The 26,405-nt window shown below is 39.8% G+C and overlaps 1 protein-coding gene across 1 annotated transcript; it reads right to left on the bottom strand.

Annotated features, from left to right (window-relative positions):
* Positions 1 to 58: 58 nt before the first annotated feature.
* On the bottom strand, positions 59 to 25,798 carry LOC138596789 (solute carrier organic anion transporter family member 1C1-like). Its single transcript, XM_069668146.1, has 14 exons — positions 25,709 to 25,798; positions 17,415 to 17,556; positions 14,260 to 14,392; positions 13,690 to 13,811; positions 13,471 to 13,617; positions 11,851 to 11,949; positions 10,913 to 11,161; positions 9,111 to 9,275; positions 8,220 to 8,415; positions 7,218 to 7,383; positions 4,489 to 4,661; positions 2,661 to 2,725; positions 2,428 to 2,545; positions 59 to 1,951 (listed from the first exon to the last, which is right to left on the bottom strand). The coding sequence occupies exons 1-14, from the start codon at positions 25,796 to 25,798 to the stop codon at positions 1,714 to 1,716; spliced, it is 2,103 nt and encodes a 700-aa protein (XP_069524247.1). The 3' UTR covers positions 59 to 1,713.
* Positions 25,799 to 26,405: the final 607 nt, after the last annotated feature.

Genomic DNA, 26,405 nt, shown 5'->3' with positions numbered 1-26,405 from the left:
TTTTTAATTGAAATCAATAAATAACACCAACACATGATTTGATTGGATATTAAAAGTTTTTATTTTAGTATTACATTTAAGATATTCTTTGTAGTTTTACAAAAATAATCCAAGAAAATTATGTACATTCTGATTTCTTTAACGCAAGTCAATGCCTTACATTACTGAGATAATGACTTCCTTCCTCTGACCCTCTGGCTTCTCCTCTCTGAGTCTGTAACGCAGCGACTGGGCGCAGTCACCACATGCTGTTAGTTATCAATGGTCTTAAAAAATTGTAATATGCTGTATGTTTACAAAGACAAGTATATATCTTTTAAATAATTGCCTTGAAATACAGTAGCTAGTTGATTTGTTTTATTTTGACAAGTTATTCGGACAGATTTAAAGGTAATGGAGCTGTGATTTTGCAATGACGATAAACGTGATCGATAAGAAAAACCTGAGATTAGACCGTGACGTTGCTGTTTGTGGGTTTTGGCACACGAGTTCATAAACAGTTAAAAAACCCCAAACACAACTTAAAAACAGACTGACCAGTGAACAAATCGTATAGACTAAGACAACATAGCTTTAATTAATTTTTTTTTATCAATGATGCAAAAGAGCTAATTCTGCCACTTTCAAGCCACATCACATGGCAACCACCAGATACAAGAGCAAGCTTCACCTCAGCCACCGGTTTCTAACTAAAAAATGGCCGTCTAATTCCAATTACCAGTGACGTGACAAAGGAAAGGAGTGTTCTAGATATAAAGGAGACAAAATCACATTTGATCTCCTTATTTATAACAGATTACGATGCGAGTCAGTAGCCCTGGTTGAAACTACAAAGATATGCTACTACTGCCTCCCTGTGGACGGCATTGATGTTAAAATCAGAGCAGCCTCTACAAACTTCCACTTTCAGTGAGCGTGAAACAAAAGATCACATCCAGAAAGCACACAACACGAGCTGCAGTACAATCAGACCTGACTTAAGACTTGAATTCAGTCTGGCATTTCAAAGTAAAACGAGAGAGTATTCAGATATGTGTTAAATATGTTACATAATTGCTCTCTATTATCAGCAAGGCGGATGACACACATGATTTAGAGGTAACCGTTGAGTGAATGAGGCACATACGTCAAATCAACAACCGTCAAGCCCTCTAAAAGCTACTGAAATACATGTTTAAAAATATATTCTTTTCTGTTTCAAATCCTGACAGAAAAAAACACTTCCTGTCTCTTTGCTGGCCTTATTTTTTTTATATCTTTAATATCTTTATTCTGTTAACATTAAGCTCCTTGCCTCTGGTCTATGAGGCCACTCAGAACAGTGTGTTCAGAACAGTGATGTTCGCAGGACAAAACACTTAATTTGAAAGACAAATCCAAAGCTTTATAAGAGCTGGTTTTCAAAATAAAACTAGTTTTGTAGTAGTCTGTGCAAGGCACACTCCCCAGCCTAATCACTTGTGCCACTGTTAAAACAGAAAAATAATCTTATACTTTTCTTTATAAGGAAAACAATAACGGCATATACATTCAAGAAATATATCAGTTGTATCAAATTTGTGTCAGATTCACAAAGCTTTTAAAGGTCCAGGAGTAAAAATATAGAATTTCTGCTCTATATGAGATGATCAAATACAACATGTGATTCCCTGCAAATCTCATTTGTGTGTGTTTGTGTGTGTGTGTAGGAGACGAGGAGTCCCGCTGGATCCGTCACAGCCGCGTCTCCCTGTCTGTGCTGTTGTCTGATGTTTGTTGTGATTGGTCGGAATTAGAAATCACAAACTCTTCCTTCCTGAGCGCCTCCAGCTCCGCTCCCCCGTTGGCCAGAGCTCCGCGGATGCCGTTTAATTCCTCCGTCTTCAGCTGCCGGCTGAGCAGGATGAAGCCCGGGATGCAAATGATGAACGAGATAGTCCTCAGGCTCAGAGTCAGACCCAGGTACGCTATCCTGAGGAGGTCAGATGAAGAAAAAGAACGTGAAGATTGTGGTGTCTTTACACAAGACAAAAGACCTTTACCTTTACGGTACCCATTAGCTGTGTGCCACTGCTGCTGCTACTCCAACGGTTGACAAGCAGCCACACTAATAGGCTAATCTGCAGACACTCACTTGCTGTTTGAAACCACAGGCAAGCGGCTGTCCCTTTCACATCTTGCGGTATCTTTTGAGTCATATCTGCTATCTCAGCCTCCACACCTTCCCTTTCACTCTCCCTGAGGGGGCCACGAGCCTCAGTATCAGAACTTTTGCGATGTAATTACTCTAACACGAAGTGGATTGAGGAAAATAACCCTAGCAACAACAAACCACAGTAACTAAATCTACCACACAAACAATATAAAACCATATGGCAGACCTTAACAGATGGACTAATATGAGCCAGCTTTGCAGCAGCAGTATTACAGTCGGAATTTGAGTTGTACCTGTATGCAGTGGTGTTGTAGATTCGACAGGCTCCTATGCCTCCACACCTCTTCTGACCCCATTTCAGACATGTGGTGTCAATAATAGCTCCAAAGTAGATGGGTGCGGGGATCCCTGCTGCAGGACCAAAAATATATATATTTTAGAGCAAGTGAATCCAGTAGTTCGAGTCACAGGCAAGTTTGCTTTTTAGCCCTGAGCAACTTGAACAATGCATTTATAGGAGACTTACCAAGAGTGCGTGTGGCCAGGGCGTGGAAACCCAGCGCCAAAGATTTCAGCTGTGGTTTGATGCATCTAAGTGGAGAAAATTAACAGTAATTTTTCAAGACATTTCTTTTTAGAAAATGTCAGCTACTTCTACAGCATGGCAACATTGAAGGAGAGTTAACTCAGGGTCCATTTGTGAGTAGAAATCTCAATTTCAGCACACTATGCTTTTTTTTTCCCCCCGCGAATGTCGCACCAGACACCCAGTCCATAATAACAATATATACTGCAAATGCAAAGGCTTTCATCAGTGGGCCATAGGCTCAGTCACCATTGTGTTACCTCATTCAGCGATAGACAGTGACTTCTTCGGTGAAATCTTGGAGGTTATTAGTGTGTGATCTTGTATCTATGCAAGAGTCATCAGTAAATGTGTCTCTACCAGCAGTGGGTGCTGTGGTGCTGTGGAATCCATACATCTAGTTCTTCTTACTAGTTCCCATCTTATATCTATGGTGAAATCTGTTATTGATTGTATTTGATAAACAAAATACAGTCAATTATATTAGTGTGCCTAGGTCCCCCTGCAAATCAAACACAGGTGTGCAGTAGCTTGCAGGAAAAACTCCAGTCCTCCTTTATGACATCTGGTTCATGTAGTGCATTCTCCACTTCATCTTCTGTCAGGAAAGCTTGAATCCAAGAGGCCTTGAAATGCATTTGCAGCTCCAGTCAGTGAGGTTAAACTTGAGCTAATTGAGCCGATAAGCCAGAGAGAGCTGCTCCAGGCTATGAGTCACATGAATTAATCGACTTCTACTCACTAATAGCTCCCAGCAACACAGAACAGCCAGTTTCTGGTCAGCTGGCCAACATGTTTCTCCATCACTTCTGAGCACTGACCCACATACAAGACATTACACGCATATTTTGCAGTGCAAATAATCTGATTCCCTTTCGTGCTACTGTGGTTTCTTATACTTGACCCTTTACTAGAAGCACCACAAGAGATCAGCCAATCATCTCAGAGTCTCCTTCAGAAAAATGAGACAGCTTTGATTGTCACGACCTCTTTCTTCTGCATCGGAAGAGTCATGAATGGAGGAAGGATTCGGACACAATCACAGATTTACTGTAGAGAAAGAATTCTGCAGCAGCTTCTCACAGCCAAACATTAAAAATCAGCCGGTTTTGTAAAGAGATCTCAAAGGAACCTTTTTCTGACCGTGCTTCAATTCGTCTGGGCCTTCTTTTTTTACGGATACATATTAATCCAGCTTTTTAAGATTCTAAACTCTTTTACGTGCATATCATATTTGACAGTTATTCTTGGAAAGTCTGTTCTCACTACAAAATTAGTGTGTCAAAAAAAACAAGAGTAGCTTTCTTCCCTCTGCAGCTCAAAAGGTCTCCCTGAGCTTTGGATCGGAGGTTGGCCTTCACGGATCTAAGTGATTATAATTGACCGTGTCCTCCTACCCAGAAACATCATATCAAGGGATTTAAACATCAAGATATCATATGATCGGAAAGAGATTATTTTTAAACAGTTTGAACCAACAAAGCCACTGTTTATATGTGTGACACATACACAAAGACACACACAAACACGCAGGCTGGCTAATAACATAAGGCAGCTATAAATGTCCATTCATTGAGTGCTTTGAACCCGAAGGAAGCTAAATAAAAACTTTCCATATTTCCTGGAAATCAGCAGATCAGTCGGATGTAAGGTCCTCAAATTGATTTTTTTTTCTTGGAAAGTAACAAAACCAAAACTAACTACAATCCACGCTAACACACCTCGATTAAGATTTCTTTTGCATTCATCTATTTAATGTAAATCTGACCTGATGAGCAGCATGTAGCCTGGCGTGCCCCCGAGGGAGATGATAAAGGAAGTGATGACAGAGAGAGCCAGGAAGTATGGGAACATCCTGTCACAGTCATCCGTGTGAAGGCACTGACCTGTAGTGGCCGTAAAGTTACCGGCCACACCGACACAGCTACAGTTAGAGAAGACCTGGAGAGACATGCACAGACCAACACAATGTGACCATGTATATTAGGACATAGACACATGTAAACACATGAACACACTTCTGTATATCCACAAACACTATTGTGGAGATGGGTGAGATAAGATCATAATCTGATCACATTATAAAGCGAATGGTGGAATTAATCATCAATTATTGTTTCTGTTAGTCATAATCAGGGCTTGACGTTAACACCCGCCAACCGGCCAAATGCGGGTAGAATTGGGCAGTGGCCGGTGACTCACTCACTCTCACTAGCCACTCTGGCGGGTGCCATTTTCTTCAGTAAGGAGACTGCTTTAAAGTTTTTATTACGGGACAATCCGGAACCGATGAGAGGGAGAGAGATTATCCAGAGTGTTATCTATTATCAGTTTATCAGAGTTTATAATCATGTGATCCAGCAGTGAGCAGTTTATAATCATGCAGCGCAGTGATGACACCGATCTGTGCGTGGTTCTCATACTCTGCCCCTGACCAAATCGGGTCACGTTTTGTCCCCGGATTTCCGTGAACAATCATCTTTATAAAGCAACTACGGCCACAGGCTGTGAATGCAATGAACTCGAGGTGATCCACGCCTAGTTTATCAGTTATCATGCAGCGCAGGGAGGAGGAGATATGACACAGATCTGTCTTGTACCCGGCTCAATAACGTCGCGATCTGTCCGTATTTCCGCACACAGGTAGGCTACTATAAAGTATAAACTCTCCACATGCTGTCATATGTCCATATGCTGTGTACTTCATATATTTCACTGATGAACACAGGCGTCAGGCTTCACCATCAAACAAAGTTTCACGTCATCACTTCAGTCCGTGCTCACCCGCTCCCTCCCTCTGTGCGCCTGCGCAGCAGCTCTCCCCCCCTCTGTGCTGTGAGTCTGCATCACAGTTTTTTGTGTTATATGTTTTTTCAAGTCTTATTAAGGTGAATGTGGCTCTGTGTTCATTTGCATACAGAGCGGGACATGAGCACTACCTGCACACAGTATTGCCTTACGGTTGCTCGCCAGTGACCCCACATGAAGCCCCTATGAAGAATCATAATGTGGCTGCACATAAGTGTAACAAAGCCCGGAGAGGACACAACACAGAAGAGAAAACTTGATGAAACAGAAAATGAAAAAGAGACAAAGAAAAAGAAAAGAACAAAAGGTCAGGTGGAGATTGGCTGTTAATGATCCAACAAAGAAAATAATGTAGCTGTGCTGACTGTAGGATGTATGGCTGTGACAAGGTGAAGAAAAAAAAATTGTGGCTAGTGAAAATGTTGAGTGGCTAGTAACTTTGGAAAACCACTAGCCACAGTGGCTGGTGAGCAAAAAAGTTGATGTCAAGCCATGGTCAAGATTGTGATGTAATGTGAGTAAAACAGCTAGCTTAGCTCATTTTAATGTGAGTAATAACAGCTAGGTTAGCTCAATGTAATGTAAGTAATAACAGCTAGCTTAGCTCATTTGAATGTGAGTAATAACAGCTAGGTTAGCTCATTGTAATGTAAGTAATAACAGCTAGCTTAGCTCATTTTTATGTGAGTAATAACAGCTAGCTTAGCTCATTGTAATGTGAGTAGTAACAGCTAGCTTAGCTCATTGTAATGTAAGTAATAACAGCTAGCTTAGCTCATTTTAATGTGAGTAATAACAGCTAGGTTAGCTCAATGTAATGTAAGTAATAACAGCTAGCTTAGCTCATTGTAATGTAAGTAATAACAGCTAGGTTAGCTCAATGTAATGTAAGTAATAACAGCTACCTTAGCTCATTGTAATGTGAGTAATAACAGCTAGCTTAGCTCATTTTAATGTGAGTAATAACAGCTAGCTTAGCTTAGTTGTTATCGCGGAATGGAACTCGGACAGGGTGAGCAGGTGAGCAGTCTTGTCTCACCCTGAAGGGGTTCCGTTACATATTATCATATATTATACATTATCCCTTACATATTATCTGTTACCAGACTTTCTCGCTGTCAGTCTCTGTCTGTCTCTCACTATCTCACTTTCACAGCCCATACGGTTGCGACAGATGGCTGCTCACTAATAAGTCTGGTTCTGCCTGTTAAAAAGGAAGTAGGCCTACTGTATTTCCCAGCTGCTGTTGCCAAGTGCTTGCTCATTGGTGGATTAATGTTGGGTCTCTCTCTATAGAGGTAGGAGAATGGTCTAGACATGCTCTATATTCTGAGTGTCAAGGGATAACTTTTGTTGTGATTTGGCACAACAGTGATTAAATGATAACTGATACCACTAAAAATCAATTCAAAGTATTAGTTTGTAGATCCTTGGATAGCATTCACATGATCTACTAAAACATTTTGGGATGACATTAATTAGAAATTTAGAGATCCCTATTTAAACAGATTTTTCATTTTAAAACAAATATTGTGAAACTATGACCTCAATTCAGCGGATAACTTCAACTTCAATAACATTGTATTTAACTACACATAATGTTGGGTACCTATCAATATTATGGACCATACAGAGATGTTAATTTTTCATGTACATATATATATATATTTTACAACCTTTTCAACTTACTGTGTTTTTTCCTGAGCCAGCAGAGCCGGTGCAGCCAGCCAGACAGGGAGAAACATACGTGATGCCATCCTCTCCACAGACTGGGTCCCACTCGCTCGCTGAACAGACACAGTTGGAGTTGCAGGTTGTTAACACCGTGTGCTGATCATAGGATATTGTTTCAATGCTGAAAGGAAGACAGGGACAGAAAAAATACAAATAAGAGGTAATAATTTACTATGCAATTACATAATGGGTTATTTTTTAGAGTACTTTGATATAAATACACCTTTAAGCATACATGTGCATTAGAAAAGTAAATACTGTACACCAGAGCAGCATTACTAGCAGGTGTTGTTTGCACATTTTAATGCATTTTGTGGAAATAAAAGATGAAAGTACATTCAGGACTAATCAACATCAGGAAAGGATTTCTTTTTTTTTTTTAGCACAAGAAGTGTTAGGTTTTAATTGTTTGTGCCAGCTTCAGGTCAATCACTGTAAACTAATTAGCACTTAGCATGTGGTTGCTTTTTATCTGTTTTGTCAGCAGTGCCATTTCAATTAATTTCAGGGGTGCATTTTTCATACATAGAGGATGATTTTTAGTTGCTCTGTGTGTTATTTCTGGCGAGGTTAAAACTTGTTAGCACCTTCTGTTTGCCTCGGTGTTTAGGAGCAGTCTGCACGCTGCTGCTTGTTCTGTTAGCAGCTGTCACACTGTGCCCCCCTGCGCCTATTTGGTGGCAATCCTGCCTAGATACTACTCCAGATTCCCACTCTTAATTAGCTTTTGTCACACTTTTTTTGAGGATAGATTCAGGTATTAGCTGCCACCTTACTTGGACCTCATTTTGTCCAAATAAATCAGAAATGAAGCGATTTATTATCTCTAAAGGGCCGATTAGACGTGTAACCTTACTCAGATAGTTAGTGGTATTTTATTGTAACTTGCAACCAGATGTACTTGAATGTACACAGTTACAGTAATCCAAACACACCCTGTTATTATCTTTGACTCACCTGTTGTAGGAAAGAGTCACCCCTGCTACTTTGGCGTTCTCGCAGCTCATGGCGAAGAAGAAGAGTGACAGGATGTAACCGATGAGAGATGTGCCAAAGGCAAACCTGGCTGCTCCCATGATGTTCAGCTTCATCCTCTTCATCAGTAGACCTCCAGAAAACATCCCCAGTGCTACAGCCGGGATGTTGATCACACCTAAGAATAAGAGAAACAGCCAAACACAGGATATATATTGATTAGGATTAGATAATGCTTTAAAGGCTGCACAAAGACAATGTGATGGAATATTGTAACAGAACTTTGTGACTCTTTCTGCATCCGAGTAAAACTTCTAAGAATCTTTCAGGGGAAAAAAAGCTCCCTTGATCAAAAATCATCCCTGCTTTTTTCTCTTTTTAGTCTCTTCTCTTATAGCTTCATTTAACATTAATGCACAGACGTAGTCTTTTATCTATACCCATGTCATTAGCTCTGCTCCCTCATAATGCATTCTCTTTCATATAAAGCAAGTCTGCTCTGTGCTCCCCTGATGAGATCGACTGTACGTACATACTTTCATCTTATGAAGTTCATCATATATTAAATTTCATATGCAAAGCACTTTTCATACTTACAAAGCTCCTATTTCTGCAGCTGTGATGTTTAGTGGGCTGAATTAAAACATAACTAACCCAGCTTTTTAATGAACTGGGGAGAAATATGCTGACACTGAGATGTAACATAGAAGAAGCATAAACATATTAAATGCGTACAAAGCAAATCTAAAGCTCTTGAGAATTTTAAAACAATATAGAAAGTAATCCTTGGTCTGTTTTGTGCTTATTTTTCAGGTTGTCATACACAAACACTGTATGTTACAGAGAGCAGTAATCATGCTGTCTGTGCCGTACCCATCAGAAAGTTGGCCTTCGACGCAGACTGCCTGAAGTGCTGCTCGATGTACTTTGGCTTGTAGGTGACCATGCCGATGAGAGAGTTCAGCTGGATGATTGTCACACACAGGTAGATCAGATACACAGGGTGTCCTAGCAGAGTCCGCAGGGTTGGAATAAAGTCTGTTGAGAGATAAAGATCTGAGTTGAAATACACCTGTCTTAAATACTTAAATATGCAATGGCCAAATCCCAATCTCTACACTCACAGACTCATGGTAAGCGTGTGAGTGCTTAGCGTCGGCCCACTGTCAACTCACCAAGTGTGTGAAGGCTCTGATGCGGACTTTTTAACCGGAAATTGCAGCATTCTGTTACCTTAGTTACCCAGAGTTCATAGCGAACTTGATGACGTATACAAACGTGATTGCCCAGCCCCCCACTAAATGTAAACACATGTTTGTATATTGAAGGAGTATTCAATAAAGTTTGCACAATAAAAACTAAATGTAAACAAAGCAAGCGTGGAGGTGAACGGAACCGCAAATATGTTTAACTGTAAGTGACAACATTTAATTACGTATTTGGTTATTTATAGTACGTTTTTAGAGATGTTTATGTTTTTCAGTTCATTTAAAAAAATTATGCTTTCTGACTTTTGATCGTTTGCTATATAGATGTAAACACTTTCATGTAAGACACACAATTACATGCTGGGGGTTGGCTTTTTTTCTGATTCTTCTTGTTTCCAGTCAGCGTGTGATGCCATGATAGTGTGTCCCATTCCTCATTTGTATGCAGTTCTCAAACCGTCACGGACTCACAGACTCACGCGCTGCACGCCTGATACGTCATTCAAGTCAGTGAGGGTTCAGTACTTAGGCTTGAGGGTGGAGATTTGGGATTGGGCCAATATCTCTACGAATACTTCTGACTGTAACAGTCTTTGCGTTTTTTTATGAAAGAAAGTTTGAAGATGTAGTACAAGTGGAGGAGTAAAAAATAAATGAAAGCAACTATGTCAAACATTTGAAAGTGTCAGACTTTGGTGCCGCCACAGTACAAACATAAATCAATCAATTTCTATTTATCTAGCACCAAATCATAACCAAAGTTATCTCAAGACACTTTACAAGAAGAGCAGTCTAGACTGTGCTCTTTTATATATATTATTTAGAGAGAGACCCAACATGAATCCACCATGAGCAGTAAGCAGCAACACCGCATGCTGCTGTTGGGTTTGAACCTTTCCATTGATTTACTGTTGGTGACAGTAACATACCAACAGAAGACACGAAGAAGACTTCTAGTATGTAAGAAATGTATGTTAACAATGTACAAGTTAAAATATTTTTTAAAGAATTGACTTGGAAAATGTTTCTCAGTGGACATGTTTGTTCTACCTACAGGATCTGCTCAAGGCGTTTTGGTAAGACACACTGGTTTTTGTTCACAATAAAAAGTCGACAAAGCCCCCTTAGGCTGATAAAAAATTAAAATAAAGAAAGCCCCTATGTGAAGACTTCTGATGTGATTACAGCAATAATGTTAAATACTGCAATCACATGCTTTTTGTGTTGGAATATAAGACAAGCCTGGTGAAAAATGATGCAGTTGTGTTCCTTTCAGCCGTAGGGGCTTTACATTCATAAAATATTCAATACATCAGTATTTATAAAAAACAACTACAGCGACCTGATAAAATATGAAAAACCATCTGAATCACTTATGAGAATAAATGTTCTGAATTCCGAAAGCCCTCCAGAAAACATAGTTTAACATTTCTAGCAAGTGTGAAAATTTCCCAAATCCGTCCTTACCTTTGGCCATCTCTATGAAGCTCGTGTTGTCGTCTGCAGGGTACTTGTGCTTCAGAAGGCGAGAGTCTTTGATGAAACTTGCCTGCTCCGGTGTGCACTTCTCTGGGCCCCGGGGGCCCGACATGGGCAGGGAGCGTGGCAGGAACCAAAATGGGATGGCAGAGAGCAGCGTGATGACTCCAGCTATCAGGTATCCCAGCCACCAGGCCCCCACCCAGCGGGCGTCTGCTGGGGTGATGGTGATAGTTTCTGTGTTGGGGGGTACAGACGGTGAGATGTAATCACTGCTCATGTATGCCTCAGGTATATAATGATAGGCAGTTTTTTTTCACCTGGTTACCTTTCTTGCTCTCCCTTTTCCTCAGTCTCTCTGACTTTTTTCTTTTTTTCTCCTGTCTTCTGCTGCCCTTCTTTTTTTCATCTTGCCTCTCCCTCTCTGTCCCTCGGCTGCACTCTATTTGATTGAAGAGTATCGCTAGATGCTCCCTCGTCATGCATTGTTCATTAGCTAACTGATGCTAATCCTGCGCACCTGTTCTGAGTCTTGGAAATGAACACAAACTGCTTGTAAACCATCTGATAAAACCACGACTCAGTTTTATGAATGAAAGGACCTTTTTCAGAGCGGACATAATGAGATTGAATCTGACCAGGACAGGTGTTGGAAATGACAAAGATACAAAAGGGTTTCCCCAACTCATTCTGTGCACTAATATAACAGTGTCTTTCAAAGGTAAATATGATACAAAGTCAAACCATTGCTTTATCAAGAGTTAAAAAGCTTTCTAAGAACACTTCAAAAAGATATGTGATGACATACAAATGTTTTCCCCTCCGTTCAAACAGCCTCTTTGCGAGTCGAGGATGAGCAACCTTTAATGACTCCAGACAAATCTGCAATTTCAGTAACGATAGAAATTAATTCGTTTCAAACTCACCCATTTTCACAAACCCAATGTCCACGTAGATTTTGGCACAAATGGAGCCTAACAGGTAGCCAAACACAGGTCCCACCACTGAAATGGTCTGCACACAGCCTAGGATATGAGAAACACATAGTAAACACATTAGTTAGGACTCTGAGGACACTGTACATATTACTGTACTTACATTTTTTAAACCAGTTTAAAGCCTTATTTGTTTTGGAAAACTTGGATGACACATAATCTGCTTCATGTGGGGAATGTAGCAATACACCTGCCACAGTTACAATTTCTTAAAGCATGTTTGCTTTGGGGGCGACGGTGGCTCAGTGGTTGTCGTCCGACTTTCAATCGGAAGGTTGGGGGTTTGATCCCCAGCTCCCTCAGTTTTCAAGTGTCCTTAGGCAAGACACTGTTCGCCAAATTGCTCCCAGTGGCATATCCATTGGTGTGTGAATTACTGATAAGTACAGTCCATTTACTATTTGGCTTTGGAATTATCCTTTTATTTAACAGCTTTGAGTCTGGCCGTGGGCTGCAAAGTGGTGCAGTGGTTAGCGCTGTCGCTCTCTCGCTAGAAGGTTCCTAGTTCAAACCCCGTTTCGGACAAAGTGGGCCTTCCTTTGTGGAGTTTGCATGTTCTCCCCATGCATTCATGGATTCCCTCCGGGTACTCCGGCTTCCTCCCACAGTCCAAAGACATGCTCGTTTGCCTGCAGGTTTGGGTCTGAGCGTGTCATCATGTGTCAGCCCTGTGATTGACTGGAAATCAGTCCAGAGTGTACTCCGCCTCTCGCCCAATGACAGCTGGGATAGCCCCCACGACCCTGAACAGGATAAGCGGTATAGATAATGGATGGATGGTTTCTGGCAGAACCACAAATTTTCATTGTCATCACTCTATGAACATGCACAATAATAAAATCCCCAAAACAGTACGAAATTCAATGAATAATACAATAACTTTATTTACACACACCATGCATCACACTCAGCATGCTAACATTTGACCTATCAGATGGAGCTCTGACTTCATGGGCCCTGCATTCGCACCATTTAGCCAATCAAATGAAGCCCTAGCTAGGTGTTAGCCATGCTCAGAGTAGTTGGTGTAAATTTAGTGCAGCCTTGTTCTGATTGTAGAGCATCTATGTGAGATGTTAGCGCCAAAGAGCACATTTGCTTACGGTTATGGCAGCACTGAGGTTGGATGTGGCCTCTTTTGTAATATTTGATCGAGAATTGTCTCTGACTAATAAAACAGTTGATGAGACTAATCCAACATTCTTTTGGGTTCCTTCTTTCGTCTTTCACCAGTTTACTGCGGCGCTGATTGACTGACAACATGAGCTCTGGAACAGCTGAGCAGCCTGCTGTCATTGGTTTGGTTCCACGCGGGGATCAACAGTCCAAATGGTGAGGACAGCTAATACCAAACCAAACAGAAGGCTTACAGAACTATAGACAGCAACGCACAGTTTCAGCGTTTGATCCCTGTGTTTGTACATGTGATGCCCTTGCTTACACGGAATCAGACCTATTTCAGGATAGCCACAGACCACATACAGCACTTATTATGTCAGTCCCTATTGCAGATCATGTCTCTGCATGGATGCATGTCATCAATTTTCTTACCAACATATAGCGCAGCATTCTCCTCAGTAGCAAAATCATCTATATAAGAGATCCCAAGCGGCTGCACAGGTGTCTCCCCGATCCCCCGCAGGACATTTCCCAGGAGCACATAGATCCACATGGACAGGTTGGACTCGCCTTCACAACCTGCAGGAAAAGGTGAGTGTGATCAGACATCTTTACTTCAATACACCAGTGTGCATGTGTGTAAATACTCACCTGTGGCTGGCACGTCAGGTAGTTTACCGCCTTGGGTCAAGTCTGCTGGTGAGCCCACGGGACAAGGAGAGGGGTTCATTGTTGAGTTAACCACCCACCGCACTGATGTCTCAAATTCATACCTGAGCACAACACACAAATGTGACGTGAATTTAAGGAAGGAGATTTCATAAGTAACATGTTTATTGGGAAGGTCCTGTTGGGAGGTAACAAACGGCTTAGCCAATACTGCTAAGCTACATGAAATATATATGAGAAGAAAAATTAAAAATAATGTAGTTGGTTACTATCACAGCTTATGGAGATGTAACTGAACAAAATATGTAGCTCTAGTGTAACTGTTTTTGATGTGTTGTACTTGTGCATTACTTGGTAGCACATGAGTTCCCACACTGGGGATAAATAAATATGTCGTGTATACAGTATATCTTATCTACTGAGTCATGATGAACACCAGTGTTTTTTTAAAATGCATTATAAAAATACATTTGTATCTTAGGTTAGGTCTATAGTTCAAGTCAAAGTCACTCTCTTTTAAAACAATTAAGCCTAATCTCTCTTTTTACTCACCGTCCGATGATGAAGTGAGGCAGAGCGATGATGAAGGTGCCAATGGACATCAATACACAACCCACAGCGATGATCTTTGGACGATGCAGCTTGGCCCCAAAGTAACTGACGAAAGCTATCACCAACAGGTTGCCTGGGAGTATGGAGGCAGCATGAAAAAACAGGTATTTAGAATGCTACACACAGCCACACTGGATACAGAAGGGTAAGTACAAGTATTCAGATTAAAGAGGGGGTATTATGCTGTTTCACATTTTAACATAAATATAATGTTACAATGTTGGATGTCCAGACTAAATGTGGGTGAAGTTTCAAATCTGGAGGTGAAAGTATGTTGGAGTAATCCCCAGGCTTCTCAGCTCGGTCTGAAGGCTGCTGTGAACGCCAGGTTTCGCACTGTTTTTTTCTACACGCTGAACTTTGTGACGTCATAAAGTGCAGCCTCAGCAGTCAGAAGAAAGTGGGCTTGTAGGGGCGGGGTTTCTTAAAGGGACAGAGCTGACTGAGTCGTTTCGGGCAGAGACTGTATGAGGGCCTGTACAGAGCACCAGTGTGAGAAAAAATAGTTGAGTTTTTTTTTACTGTAAATTATGCGAAGCTACTCCACAGGTATCACAGAGTGAAATATGAAGCTTAAAAATAGCATAACACACCTCCTTTAAGAAGGAACTGATCTTTGCAGCAAGGGTCACTTTCTGCTTTTAACAATAATGTTATTAGACAACACTTAAATGTTGTTGATTGAAATGACAGAGCTCTTGCTTTAAAAGTTGATATTAAATTAAAAAAACTTCTACTTGCGTTTTGTAGCAAAATAAGATACAGAAATGTTATTGAAAAAACTTAAAAAGAACAATCATCCAAAATGGTATTTTTCCTTGTGTGCCCTATACAATATAATATCCACATACCATAATAGTGTAACCAAACATTCTGAATCATTATATATCCATGTGAAAAGTATCACAAAAAATGTGAAAGCTTGGCTGTACATATGTAATCAGAAAGGCAGATGGGGTTGTGTTCTCACACGACATACATCATCCCGATGCTCCGAGAGACTTTTCTCGCAGGAAGTAGCAGCAAAGGTGTTAAGTGGCATACAAATCAAACATCGCTGGGTTGGAACATGATCATGTCTCTGTTGTCAACTTTTAGTGCAGGTTGCCTGTGGTCAGTAGAAAATAAATTGTGAAGAGGTAGAAAAATGGCTAGGAATAATAAGCCAGTGCCATGCTGCCTGACCTTATACTATTGTAAAGGTTCGTTGGAAGGGATGACGTCAAACCCTCCTACAATCCCTCAGCTCTTGACGTGTGTAAGTGTGTGTGTGCGAGAGAGAGAGAGAGAAAGAGAGATGGAGACAAGATGTCAAGTAACTATGAGTAAATGTGTGTGCATAGCGTTTTATTTACAGAAGCTTGTATTAACATACCATATTACATTGTTATTACAGTGTTGTGACTACAAAGTAAGTAGGGCGGCTGTGTTAATTCCCAGGAGATCTTGTTTACTTCCAAACTTATTTCAGTGTGTCTTCTTCCAAATCATTTGTATGTTTGTATTAGAGTATGTTCTTGCATGAATAATGAATTCATCATGTGTACAAGAACATTGCCTGGGGCCGATCAGCTGAGCTCATCCGGCTGAAGTGATCTCTGTTACGCTCATCTATCTCTCTACTCTCCTTCCACTACGTTATTATTCTCATTTCTCCCCATCTTTGTCTTCCTCTTCTTTACTCTTCTCTCATTCTTACACTTTGCTTTCCATTTATTTTTTTATTTAAATTTCCTCTTCACGCTGCCCTGCTCTGCCTCTAGGTTACCCTGGCAACGGTCCTATAGAAAAAGCTTGTTGCCTTGGCCACACGAGAGAGGCAGCTTTCACAAGAGATGGAAAGATGAAGGGAGAGAGTAGATCCGGTGTATACAAACCCCACTTTAGAGCAACAGTAGGTTGCACTGATATTATTGATTGTTGTGTAATTTTGAGTCATCCCTAACTGGCTACTTGACAGCAAAAAAAACAGAAGTAGTACGGCTGATATTGAATCAGGACTTTTATTTTGAAGGAATCATGTTTTTTTGAGTCTCATCTGGCTCTGCTGCTAATGTATGTTTTATAACCTACAATAGATACTTCAGCTGAATGGACTGGCCTTACATAACCGGCCTCCAAACTGGTCAGCGGACAATAACTCCTCAGTGTTAGGAGGAACAACAGACAGGATGTACAGTACTTGTGTACAGGAGTTTTTCAAGCATGTTTTATCCAGTGGAGTTCCCATTTCAAACGTTCAAGTACAGTCGAGTCGAGGCCTTTCACCTTGCTACAAAATCATATATCTTTTGGGCATTTTCAAGCAGCATTTTAAAGTTACCAATGGGCCAACATACGCCCAGAAACAAAATAAGTTACTATAGTTCTATAAGTCAAAATTGACTAAAAGTAGTGGCAATGCTAAAATATCAAAAGGGCCCTATGAAAAAAATGTCCCTTTATCTGTTTTAAGTGTATTTTAGTCTTTTTGTCCTCATCTTATTCGTTTTGTATTGAAAATAAAATGTGTCCTCAAGATAACCTGCGCTCCCCCTGTGAAAAAAATGAGTTGGATCTACTGGGCAAGATAAGGGTAAATGAGATATGATAGATGTCTGCACAGAGCGAGGCAGTTTGCGTTGCTCTTTTGAGACAACAATTATTTTTAGGTAGCAGCCTCTGCCATCAGTGTATGAATGGGTGAATGTGACATGTTTGAGTGGTTGCAAAGACTAGAAAAGCGCTATATAAGTACAGTCCATTTACCATTTACCATATAGAACTGGGGAGGGCTTTATATTAAATTAATAGTATAGAGAAGCTATTGCATAACTAAAACCTTACAAATTCTAGAGTCGGGCTGTCCACAGCAAAAACCAGGTTGAAGCCTGTTATGTCCCTACTCGACACTATGATTCACCACACTCACACATGTACACACACAAACCCCTCTGTCCTCTTCTTAGAAACCTGATGAATCCTTTATCTGCAGCTTGAATACCTCTGTGACCCATTCATATTTCCGACAGAAAGAGAGAAGGGTGGGGAGTCCATGACACAGAGGCTGCAAACAGAACAACAAAATAACAGCAGAGACTTGCAAGCCTACTCACCTATCTCAAAGCTTCCGTCAATGACACCTATTAGGTAACTGGGGATGTCAAAGCGCCTCTCCAGCTGAGTTATTGTGCTCTTCATGTAGCTCCCCGACAGAGCCTTTGCAAAATAGGCAAAGGACAAAGCCACCAGAAACATCTGGCAGAAGATCGTGAGGTGAGAGAAGGAGAGAGGAAGAAACACATTAATATGCAGAGGAAAATGAAAATACAAGCAAAAAAAAAATCATTCATTTATATATTCATTCATTCATACTCCTATTTAAGCTCAGAAAATCATTGAGGTTTTCCTTATTGACAAAGATGTCGAGACACAGAAAATTCTACATAAACAAATCAATAACCCCAACACTGAGTGAAAACAACTGCACACTGAGGTGTAGTGGTTTTAGATCATTGCCTTGATTTGTCCAAAAGAATTGTCCAGCGGAGCGTTGATCTCGAGAGTGTGTTGTAAATAACTCCACATGTTCACAGCACAAAAACTAAAGGCCAATTTTGGTAAGGTAGGATGTTATATTGGCTTGTTAGCATCCGTTAAGGGATTAAGATACGATACGAAAGATAAGTGTTTATCAACCAACTTTGTCATACAGATTGCAATGGTGAGTGTCATAAGGATCTGTGGTAATGAATCTGAGGGCAGACTGATAAACTGGGTTTAGGGATTTGAGAATGGATGCAGCATCATGTCTGTAGATTCTATCACCATCATCTAGAACTGAAAGCCAAAATATTCTCCTACAATTTAATGGGAAGCTGGATCTGTTTCTGTACAAAAACAAAAACAAACAATAACTATGTTTAATTTTTTAATTTCAAATAATTAATCAAGTTAAATACCAAGAAATATATACCATACAACTCTTTCGATCTTGCTACTATTCACTATTTAGTGTGGATTGGTGTAGGATGTTCTGATTAATATCTTACTTTGGAACAAAGTATGAATTTGGTTTATGGAAAGCTGTATTTCCTCCACAGTGTACAGAGTCAGCAAAACAATGAATAGTAGATACATAAAAATTGATATTTTAGTCAGTTATCAAAGAGATATCTATCACTCTAAGTTGTAAATACAACTGGGCCCGTAACTGATCCTTGTGGAACACCTTTTGTTAGTGGTAAAAAATCTGATTTGATATTTCAAGCTGTGACACACTGACATCTCTCAGACATGTAATTATAAAACAATTTACAAGCAATGTATCAAAAGCTTTTGACATGTGAACAAAAACAGTTTTTAACCTAGTTATGAAGAATAGTAATCTAATTGATTTGTCATGTTCACACTTGTGTTTTGAGTACTGAGAATGGACAAAAAAGCACCATGATACCACCGTGGTTGCTAAGATACATAAACCCTTTTCATTAACCGGCTTTCACTCAGGATCTTCACTAATTAACAAGGGCCAGCATCACGGGTATAACAGGCAAGATTACAGAAAAGGTTTTACAGTGGAGGGAGAGGGATGGAGCTGAAGTATAGGTCAGATAGCATGAAATATTAACAACAATGAGGCAATAACAGCCTTACCTTTGAGTGAAGACAGACAGGTTAACAAATGGGGGAATTTAATGATTAAAGAGAGAAAGTTATCAAATTTCTCTGAGGAAAAAATTGGTCAAACCACGCATCAAGGAATCCCCATGGATATTTATTTCATCTTGTATTTGTGCAATAATGAGGTTAAAATGATTTATGGCCAACAGATATTAAATAAACAGATTAATTGATGATAGAGGTCCATCATGCCAGAGAAATTCAGTTATCTCATTATTGACATCAGAGAAGTACCAACATTTTCCACATTTATTATTATTATTATTCCACTGAGTAGGATATGTCATGTCCTTATCTGAAATGAAACGAGAAAAAATGAGAAAAACAGATTATATGTAGCCTAATAAACGTATTGAGAAATATTCTTTTCATCACTATTTTTGGACTAACATGGGACAGGCCATGCCTTCGGTACAGTGTCCACAATAATCCAGTCCACACAAGCTGCTCCCTGTCAACCTATGCAGGGTTTTACAATCTAGCCACAAGTACTTCACAAACATGGAAAAGGTTATGTTAATATTAGATTAATACAAAGAAGAAAACACATGATCCAGGAAACAAGCAACATAGCACAAGCAAGTATTTCAGACTTATACATGATATAAGTCTGAGGAAGAGCTATTGGCTCGAAATGTCACGTTGTGCTGAATAAAACCCTCTATGGGAGCTTCCTGGTGTGCGGATCTTTATATATTTTTTTGATGTACTTAGTTGTTTTGTTTTGCTTGCAGCCAACAGCGGAAAATAGCAAAGCAATGCATACAGTCTGCAAAACTGTAAGCACATGACTGTAAGCATGGCAATGCTTCATCTGGGCCCTTGACCTTTTACCACCATCCTTGAATCCAGGAGGCTGATTGTGTCTAATTTGAAGATTGGCCCTGCAGGAATTCCTTAGACATTGTGATCACAAGAATGGGACATTGACATCACACCAAAGTAGTCCTTTAACGTTTTTGTTAAAAATGTCTTCATTTTATCCTGGTAGACATTTGTATGAAATTGTGTCATAACTAGCATTATGACAAAATATATGTTAAGAGATAACGTGTCAATGACCTTTGGCCGATCTATTCTGAAAAGTTCATCCTCAAAATTCCCTCAAGGGCGTTGCTGACATAGTGCTTTCAAAAGGATGGGAACAACCCTGACATAACACCATCATCCCAAGACCTTGAACAAGCTAATCCCGATTATTATATTAGGCTAAGTACGTTTGTGCTTTATGCTCCTTTCTTTCAAAGTGGCTTTGTGAAACAATCAACAAGAGGGATCCCTTCTTTGAGCAAAGGAGAATAAAACCTTTGTGTTCTCCATACACTAAGTGTCTGTACTGTCCTTCAGATTTTCTTGTAAATTAGTGGTTGGTTTCTAAGCCTCGGTCATGGTTCTTGTACTGCATCCCATCCCCTTACTGGCTATTCAGTTCTGGTATGAGATAAGCAGCAGTCATAGCACACAAATGGCATACCACTGTCTATTAAAAACCACGACCAGGAGGAGAAATACAGTTTGACGTATTGAAAATTTAGTGAAGGCTAATTGAAAGCAGCTGACTATACTACCATTGCTAGTAAAACCACATAAACCACTCTGGTTCTTTACCTTTTTCTCCTTGTTCACATTTTATGTTTGACAGGCTAAGAAGAGTACATCACAGTCTAAAACATGTCATTTCCAGTTCCCTTCAGGTGGCGCTATTTCTGTAGCTGAATATTGGCATGTAGATGTGTTCTGGCATGAACTAGTATCAAACATGAAATCTGAAGCAAATTAATTATTGTTTATAATAGTTACTACAACTTCCTTTTTATGGCCAGTCGTGGAAATTCAAGATTCTTCAATGACCAACTTTGAGCTGGATAGGATGAAACATCTAATCTATTCTAGGACTTTGTTCAAGTATTGACCTTGTAAATTACAGAAAATTTCCCAAAATGTCAAAATAAATAGAAAATGGCCGACTTCCTGTTGGGTTAACATTATGAATATAATAGACTTTTTTGAAGGTCTTAACATCATACATGTGCCTACCAATGTTAGTACATGTACATGCAAATCACTTTAACAAAGAAAGATCAAAGGAAGATAATCCTAGCGAAAGTTGGTGAATGTTTAGATTTTCTTCAAAACTTTATAAGTAGATTTCAAGACATAATTTCTTTCTAAGAACAGTCGGTGACTGGGGCCCAATAAATTCGCTTAGTAATGGATTACTTTATCTGAATAACGTCCTGCTTATTTTGGGATTTGTAACAATGGCTTGCATTGACATTTTCATTCTGTACTTTCAATTGTTTTTTTTTTTTTACAAGTGCCAAATAAGCTGTGGCCTCATTGTGATTAAAGATCACTAAAAGCGATTTGCATCTAGACTGTGTGAAAATTTGACAAAGCCTCTTTCTGACCTGTGACCCGCTTTTGTTTCTCAGCTCATTGATGTCACTGACCTAATACGCTTGGGCTGGAGCCACACACAGACACTGTTTTATATTATTTGTGAGAGAAATGTCGAAAAGCAGAAACTAACTGATCTTACAATGCACAACCTGTTTAGAAAGTGTTCAAGGAGTTCTAAGATGGTACTGAGATAAGCAATACATTAGACACGGGGACATCGTGGCAGCAATGTTCTCCTCTTATTGGTGGAATTAACAAAAATCAGAGAATAACATTGAGCACAGGATTAGAGGCGACCTGGCTGTGCCATGTCCCACCCAGCCCGTAGAGGAACCAAACAATTCTGAGAAAACACAAAATTCAGCCCTGCCATCGCGATCAGTATTATGATAAGCTGCTTGAACACCATTGTCTCGCATCACTTTCATGTGGAAAAAAGAAACAAGTGTGTCTGATCTCATTCAAGGCTTTAACAACTTTCATGTTGTTCGTAGAAGACATGCTTTCAGCCGATTGGGCTTTTTTTTTAAAGGTTGTTTGAGCTGGAAGAAAAGACTGAGATTGTCTATTCATTACAATATCTTATATATATCTTTCCTCAGAGACAATAATTATTATGACATTTTCACCGTGGCAACAAGAGAACATGAGTAACACTTTTCATTTGCCTTGACATCATCTTCCTCCTTGCAAGTGTGCTTGATTCAAGGGTCTCAGTCTTTAAAAAACTGCTACCCTTCAAGAACAAAAAGTCCTTGATATTTTTTTTTTTTTCAAAATAAATAACCTTGAGGCGTTGCAAGTTGTACAAATAAGGTTGAAATCGGAAAATAGATGTTCTACATTATGAGGAAATCCTTCCGCCAGTATAATGCAAGCCTTATGGGCCTAGGCCTATCAGTTTTCTTTTTCATTTTCAGAAGAATCAGTATTTTTACCTAAGTACTTACTTAAGACGAGCAGGGTGAGCTAATTAAACAACAGAACGTACTAGGCTACTTACTTAAAACATAAATCAACTGTTATTGAGAAGCTACTTCAGAGGTCTACTTCTTACCCTCCCCTCTCCTAAAAGATGGAGTTTGAGTTTTTTCCAACTGGACTTGAACGCATCTCTCCTCTCGTTGTAACTTGTGTCTTGGAGTGCGCATTTGTCAAGCAAGTACTCGAGAGAGCGGCAGAGAGACAGTTAGGCTGATATTGAACATCGTTCCGGGGCTTCATTCAGACGTTTGAGGCTCAAGCCAGCGCTCTCCAGAACGTGACGCCCTGTGAGACCGAAAGCAATGAGCGACTAGATCAATTTCTGCGCGCATAACTTTACTGTGTTCCAGCTCTAAACTCAGCCCTCATGTTTTTGCGACGCATCGACGCACGTTATACAAATCAACGACAAACAGGGGTCATTTTATTCTTGTGGATTTAACTTGACAGCATTAATATTGTGGTCCTAAATGGTCTTCATCTGTAGACATGCAGCTTTTAATGATACAGCAAAATTTCATAATTTATTATAATTATTTTGCGGGGTGCCGCTGACCCCACTTTGAGAACCACTGCTCTATGGAATGACCTGTGTTATAGGTTTACTTGCCTCTGGGCCTAACAAAACTTCTTGTGTTTGTGGCACTTTGAAGACACAAACACAGGGTACACATCCTGAGACATGAGGCAATGCTATGGCAGCCAGGTAAGAACCCTGTCTCCACTATCTGCTTTATATAACAAAGAAGTGAAAGTACACATACTCGTAAGTAGAGCGAATACTGTAACGTATGGAAAAGTAACATATGCCCCCTTCTTGTGCTTTCTATCTCTAGTGTCAGCTTTATTGCCTTGCTTTTGACATCAACCCAGCTAGCAGGGAATGTTCCCATAACACTGGCCAACATTACCTTAACCAAGTTCTAATTAGGTTTAAAAGAAAACGTTTTGATCTAATACTCAAAGAACATTTTAAGGATGTTTTTCATTTCAAATTAAGTTCTTGTAACGTTAAAACTTAAACTAAGACAAAACATTTTAACTGCAACATTCTGAGGATTTTTTCAGGATGTTAGTACAGCCTGAACTATCAGAACGTGATTTATGAAATGTTCCTGAAATGTGATTTGAACATTCTCACTGCGACTTCCTGAAAATGTTTTCAGAGAAAGTTCTCCATACTATTAAAAGGAACATTCTGGGAACCAAATAAAAACTTCCCGCTCAAAACATTACCAGAACATTGCACGTAACGTTATCAAAACGTTCTTAGAACAAAACATTTCTTGTTGGGAAACCAAGCCCAACAAAAATTGTCAAGCACTAACAGGGATTAGGGATGGGTACCTGGTATTAAACGGGCCAGGGGCTGAATTATGAAATACCACAGTGTTGATAAACTTCCGACGTTATTGGTTCTGCTTTCGGTACTGGAGAAATAAAGAAAATACAAAAACGTTTTCTTGCACATTTAATCTCAGCAACCGTTTCTAATTTCCAAATAGATTTAAAGATTAAGACATTCGTCTATGATGCATATTCCAATCCAGGAGAGAGATCTCTCTAGCGGAGCCTGTGTGCGAGGGGGCAGCTCTCTCACACACGCTACAGCACACACACATGCACATGTCACGTGTGAACACACAAGACAACCTGTGTCTAAAAAAGTGCAACAACACTTTTGCTTGTAAGGGCGGAAACACGAGCGATTATTTCCATCATCACAACTATAAAGATCTGTTGGAAACATTGCTGTTTCTTTTGCTGTGAATAATTGTTTATTTTACACAATAAAGACATTTTAATTCTGATCTTAATTTTTCGTTTTTTTCTCTTAAAAAATAACAAAAAGAACCGATAAGGGAAGATGTAAGCTCTTAGGAGTCAGTCAAGTGTTTCCACTACGTTCATTCACTCAAAGCAGCTCATCACTATTCATCATTCTTCAAAAGGCGATGTCACAGCAGTAGCCCTGTAATTTTCCTTTCAGCTCTGTTCATTTGCTGCAGTAGCCTACTGTTAAGGCATAAAATGTACTGTTCATACTTACTCGCCACTTCCTGCGTGTGTTTTACATAAAATCTACGTTCTGTTTCATGTGAAAGAACCTACTGATCAAAAGAAAGATGGAGGTCTTTGTCAGGAATAATGGATTTTATTGACTCTAATCTAATAATGAAGATCAACCTTTATATTTTCCACGTTCTAGAATGCTGCATGAAACTTAACGTTTAACCCAATGTGTATAAGAAGTCCTCGAAGTGTTGAGGTCATGAATCATGTTGGAGGATTGGGAGAAGCAACTACTTTTTATATCTTTACTAAAGAACCATAAAGAAGAGCGGACTGTTTTCTTTGGCTCGCCATTGTGTCAAATATTCCGGTGAGAAATGGAGGGTATGGTAGTAAAAATAATGCTTATCCACACAACATAAAGACAGATGTTGCAATTACTGAGAAACCCTGTCGATTTTTTTATATGTTCTAAAGCCACAGACAATCCCTCATTCTGCATATTACAACATCAGCACGTGACTAAAAATGTAGACCATCGACTACAAGATGTACGGTATATTGCAGGTGTGTTCGATTAGGGCAGATTAGTCCAGTAAGTACCATGTAAAAACAGGATTAATCAGCCTCACAGGGTAATGAAAAGGTTCAGCATACTTGTTTGCCCTTTTCCTACAATTAAAACGTGATGCATTTCTATCCACCGCAATCAGTGTACACATTTTTCAGCTCAAATTGACCACCGAGGCATTGATCATTGAGCCTCAGAAATGTCAGCAATTTGAAATAATTAGTCATAGCTTTAACACAGACCTTTGTTCCTGTACTTTACGTGTAAAAACCATCTGCTGCCAGAGCTCTGACGAGATGACTGGACAAGATACGCTTATTCTTCAATCTGAGCTCACAGGATGGTTTCCTTCTATGGATATTGAACATTTAATTTTGCGATTTGTGTACATTTTACTGAAACTCCTCTATAAGACGATGTGATCAGTGACATTAATCGGTGTTTGTTAGCTGGCTACCTCTTTTTATGTTGAGATATGGATGTAATCAACCTCTGACACCCAACCACTAGTGAAAGCATGGTTGGCCTTCAACTAAAAAAAAGTTTTGAAGATAATAATATAGAGCAGTATCCCTCACTGACATCATCTTCCTCCTTGTAGACTTGTGGGACTGTAGCTTTAATTTGGTTATCAAGTTAGCAGGCTACTCACACAAATGCGTTCAAGCATACAAATTAAGAGAGCATGTGACCCCACTCCAAAACATACACACACACTTCTTCTTTATCTTCATCCCAGACATGTTAGTTCTGTACCTTCAGGCTGGTGCAGGCATTAGAGCGTGGTTCTCTGGCCGCGGCATCACTGCGTCCGTTCCCCTGCGTGCGTCCTTGCTCAGCTCCCATCCTCCAGGATTGTCTCTGTGTCTCCTTAGCAGAAGTCTCCCACGTAATGCAATTTCTTGGCACTGATGCATGCAACCCTGCAAATGGATAATTTAAGCATGTGACCCACTTCTCGTCGTCGGCGCAAACACCGAAACATGTCTGCAGCAGCCGGCAGAGGGGGGGACTGACACACAAACACAGAAACACTGTATTTATTTAAGAGATCTTAAGACTTCAGGAGTCAACATTCCAAAAGCGCAGGTGATGTAGGGACTTTTTCATAACACAAAAATAATGATTTTAAGCCACAGTGTTAAAATCTCTGAGCTAAACATTCCTACATACAACAGCTATATGCTTTACTGTTAAGTTCAGGCCAGTAACTGATATCATGTGACCAAATACAATGAAGGATAAACCCCTGTTTTGAAATGTGGTGAGTGGATAATCTTCAGCTTAAAGGCCTCAATGCACTAAGAACATATTAAACCACTTCAGAGGAAATTTACTTTCTTGAATTCAGTTACTTTTGAGACCAGAAACAGTGTAAAAGTTGTTGCATACAGAGTGAAAATGTTTTGTGAATGTGACCAACTCTGACAGAAGTGCTGCTCTTAGACACCCT

The sequence above is a fragment of the Semicossyphus pulcher genome, unplaced genomic scaffold (genome assembly GCF_022749685.1).
Source record: "Semicossyphus pulcher isolate SPU_LCO1_2020_fin unplaced genomic scaffold, fSemPul1.0.p SCAF_19, whole genome shotgun sequence".
Classification (NCBI taxonomy): domain Eukaryota; kingdom Metazoa; phylum Chordata; class Actinopteri; order Labriformes; family Labridae; genus Semicossyphus; species Semicossyphus pulcher.
The sequence above is the reverse complement of the archived record's forward strand: the minus strand, read 5'-3'. Positions and strand labels throughout refer to the sequence as shown.

What these genes read in the sequence shown, in the direction of transcription:
- LOC138596789 (XM_069668146.1), bottom strand. Translation starts at nt 25,798, where the DNA reads ATGGGAGCTGAGCAAGGACGCACGCAGGGGAACGGACGCAGTGATGCC. An exon ending in GAAGGCCAACTTTCTGATGG is followed by an intron (nt 8,416 to 9,110) that starts GTACGGCACAGA and finishes TCTTATTCTTAG; the next exon opens with GTGTGATCAACATCCCGGCT. An exon ending in GGCTACATGCTGCTCATCAG is followed by an intron (nt 2,726 to 4,488) that starts GTCAGATTTACA and finishes TTCTCCACTTAG; the next exon opens with ATGCATCAAACCACAGCTGA.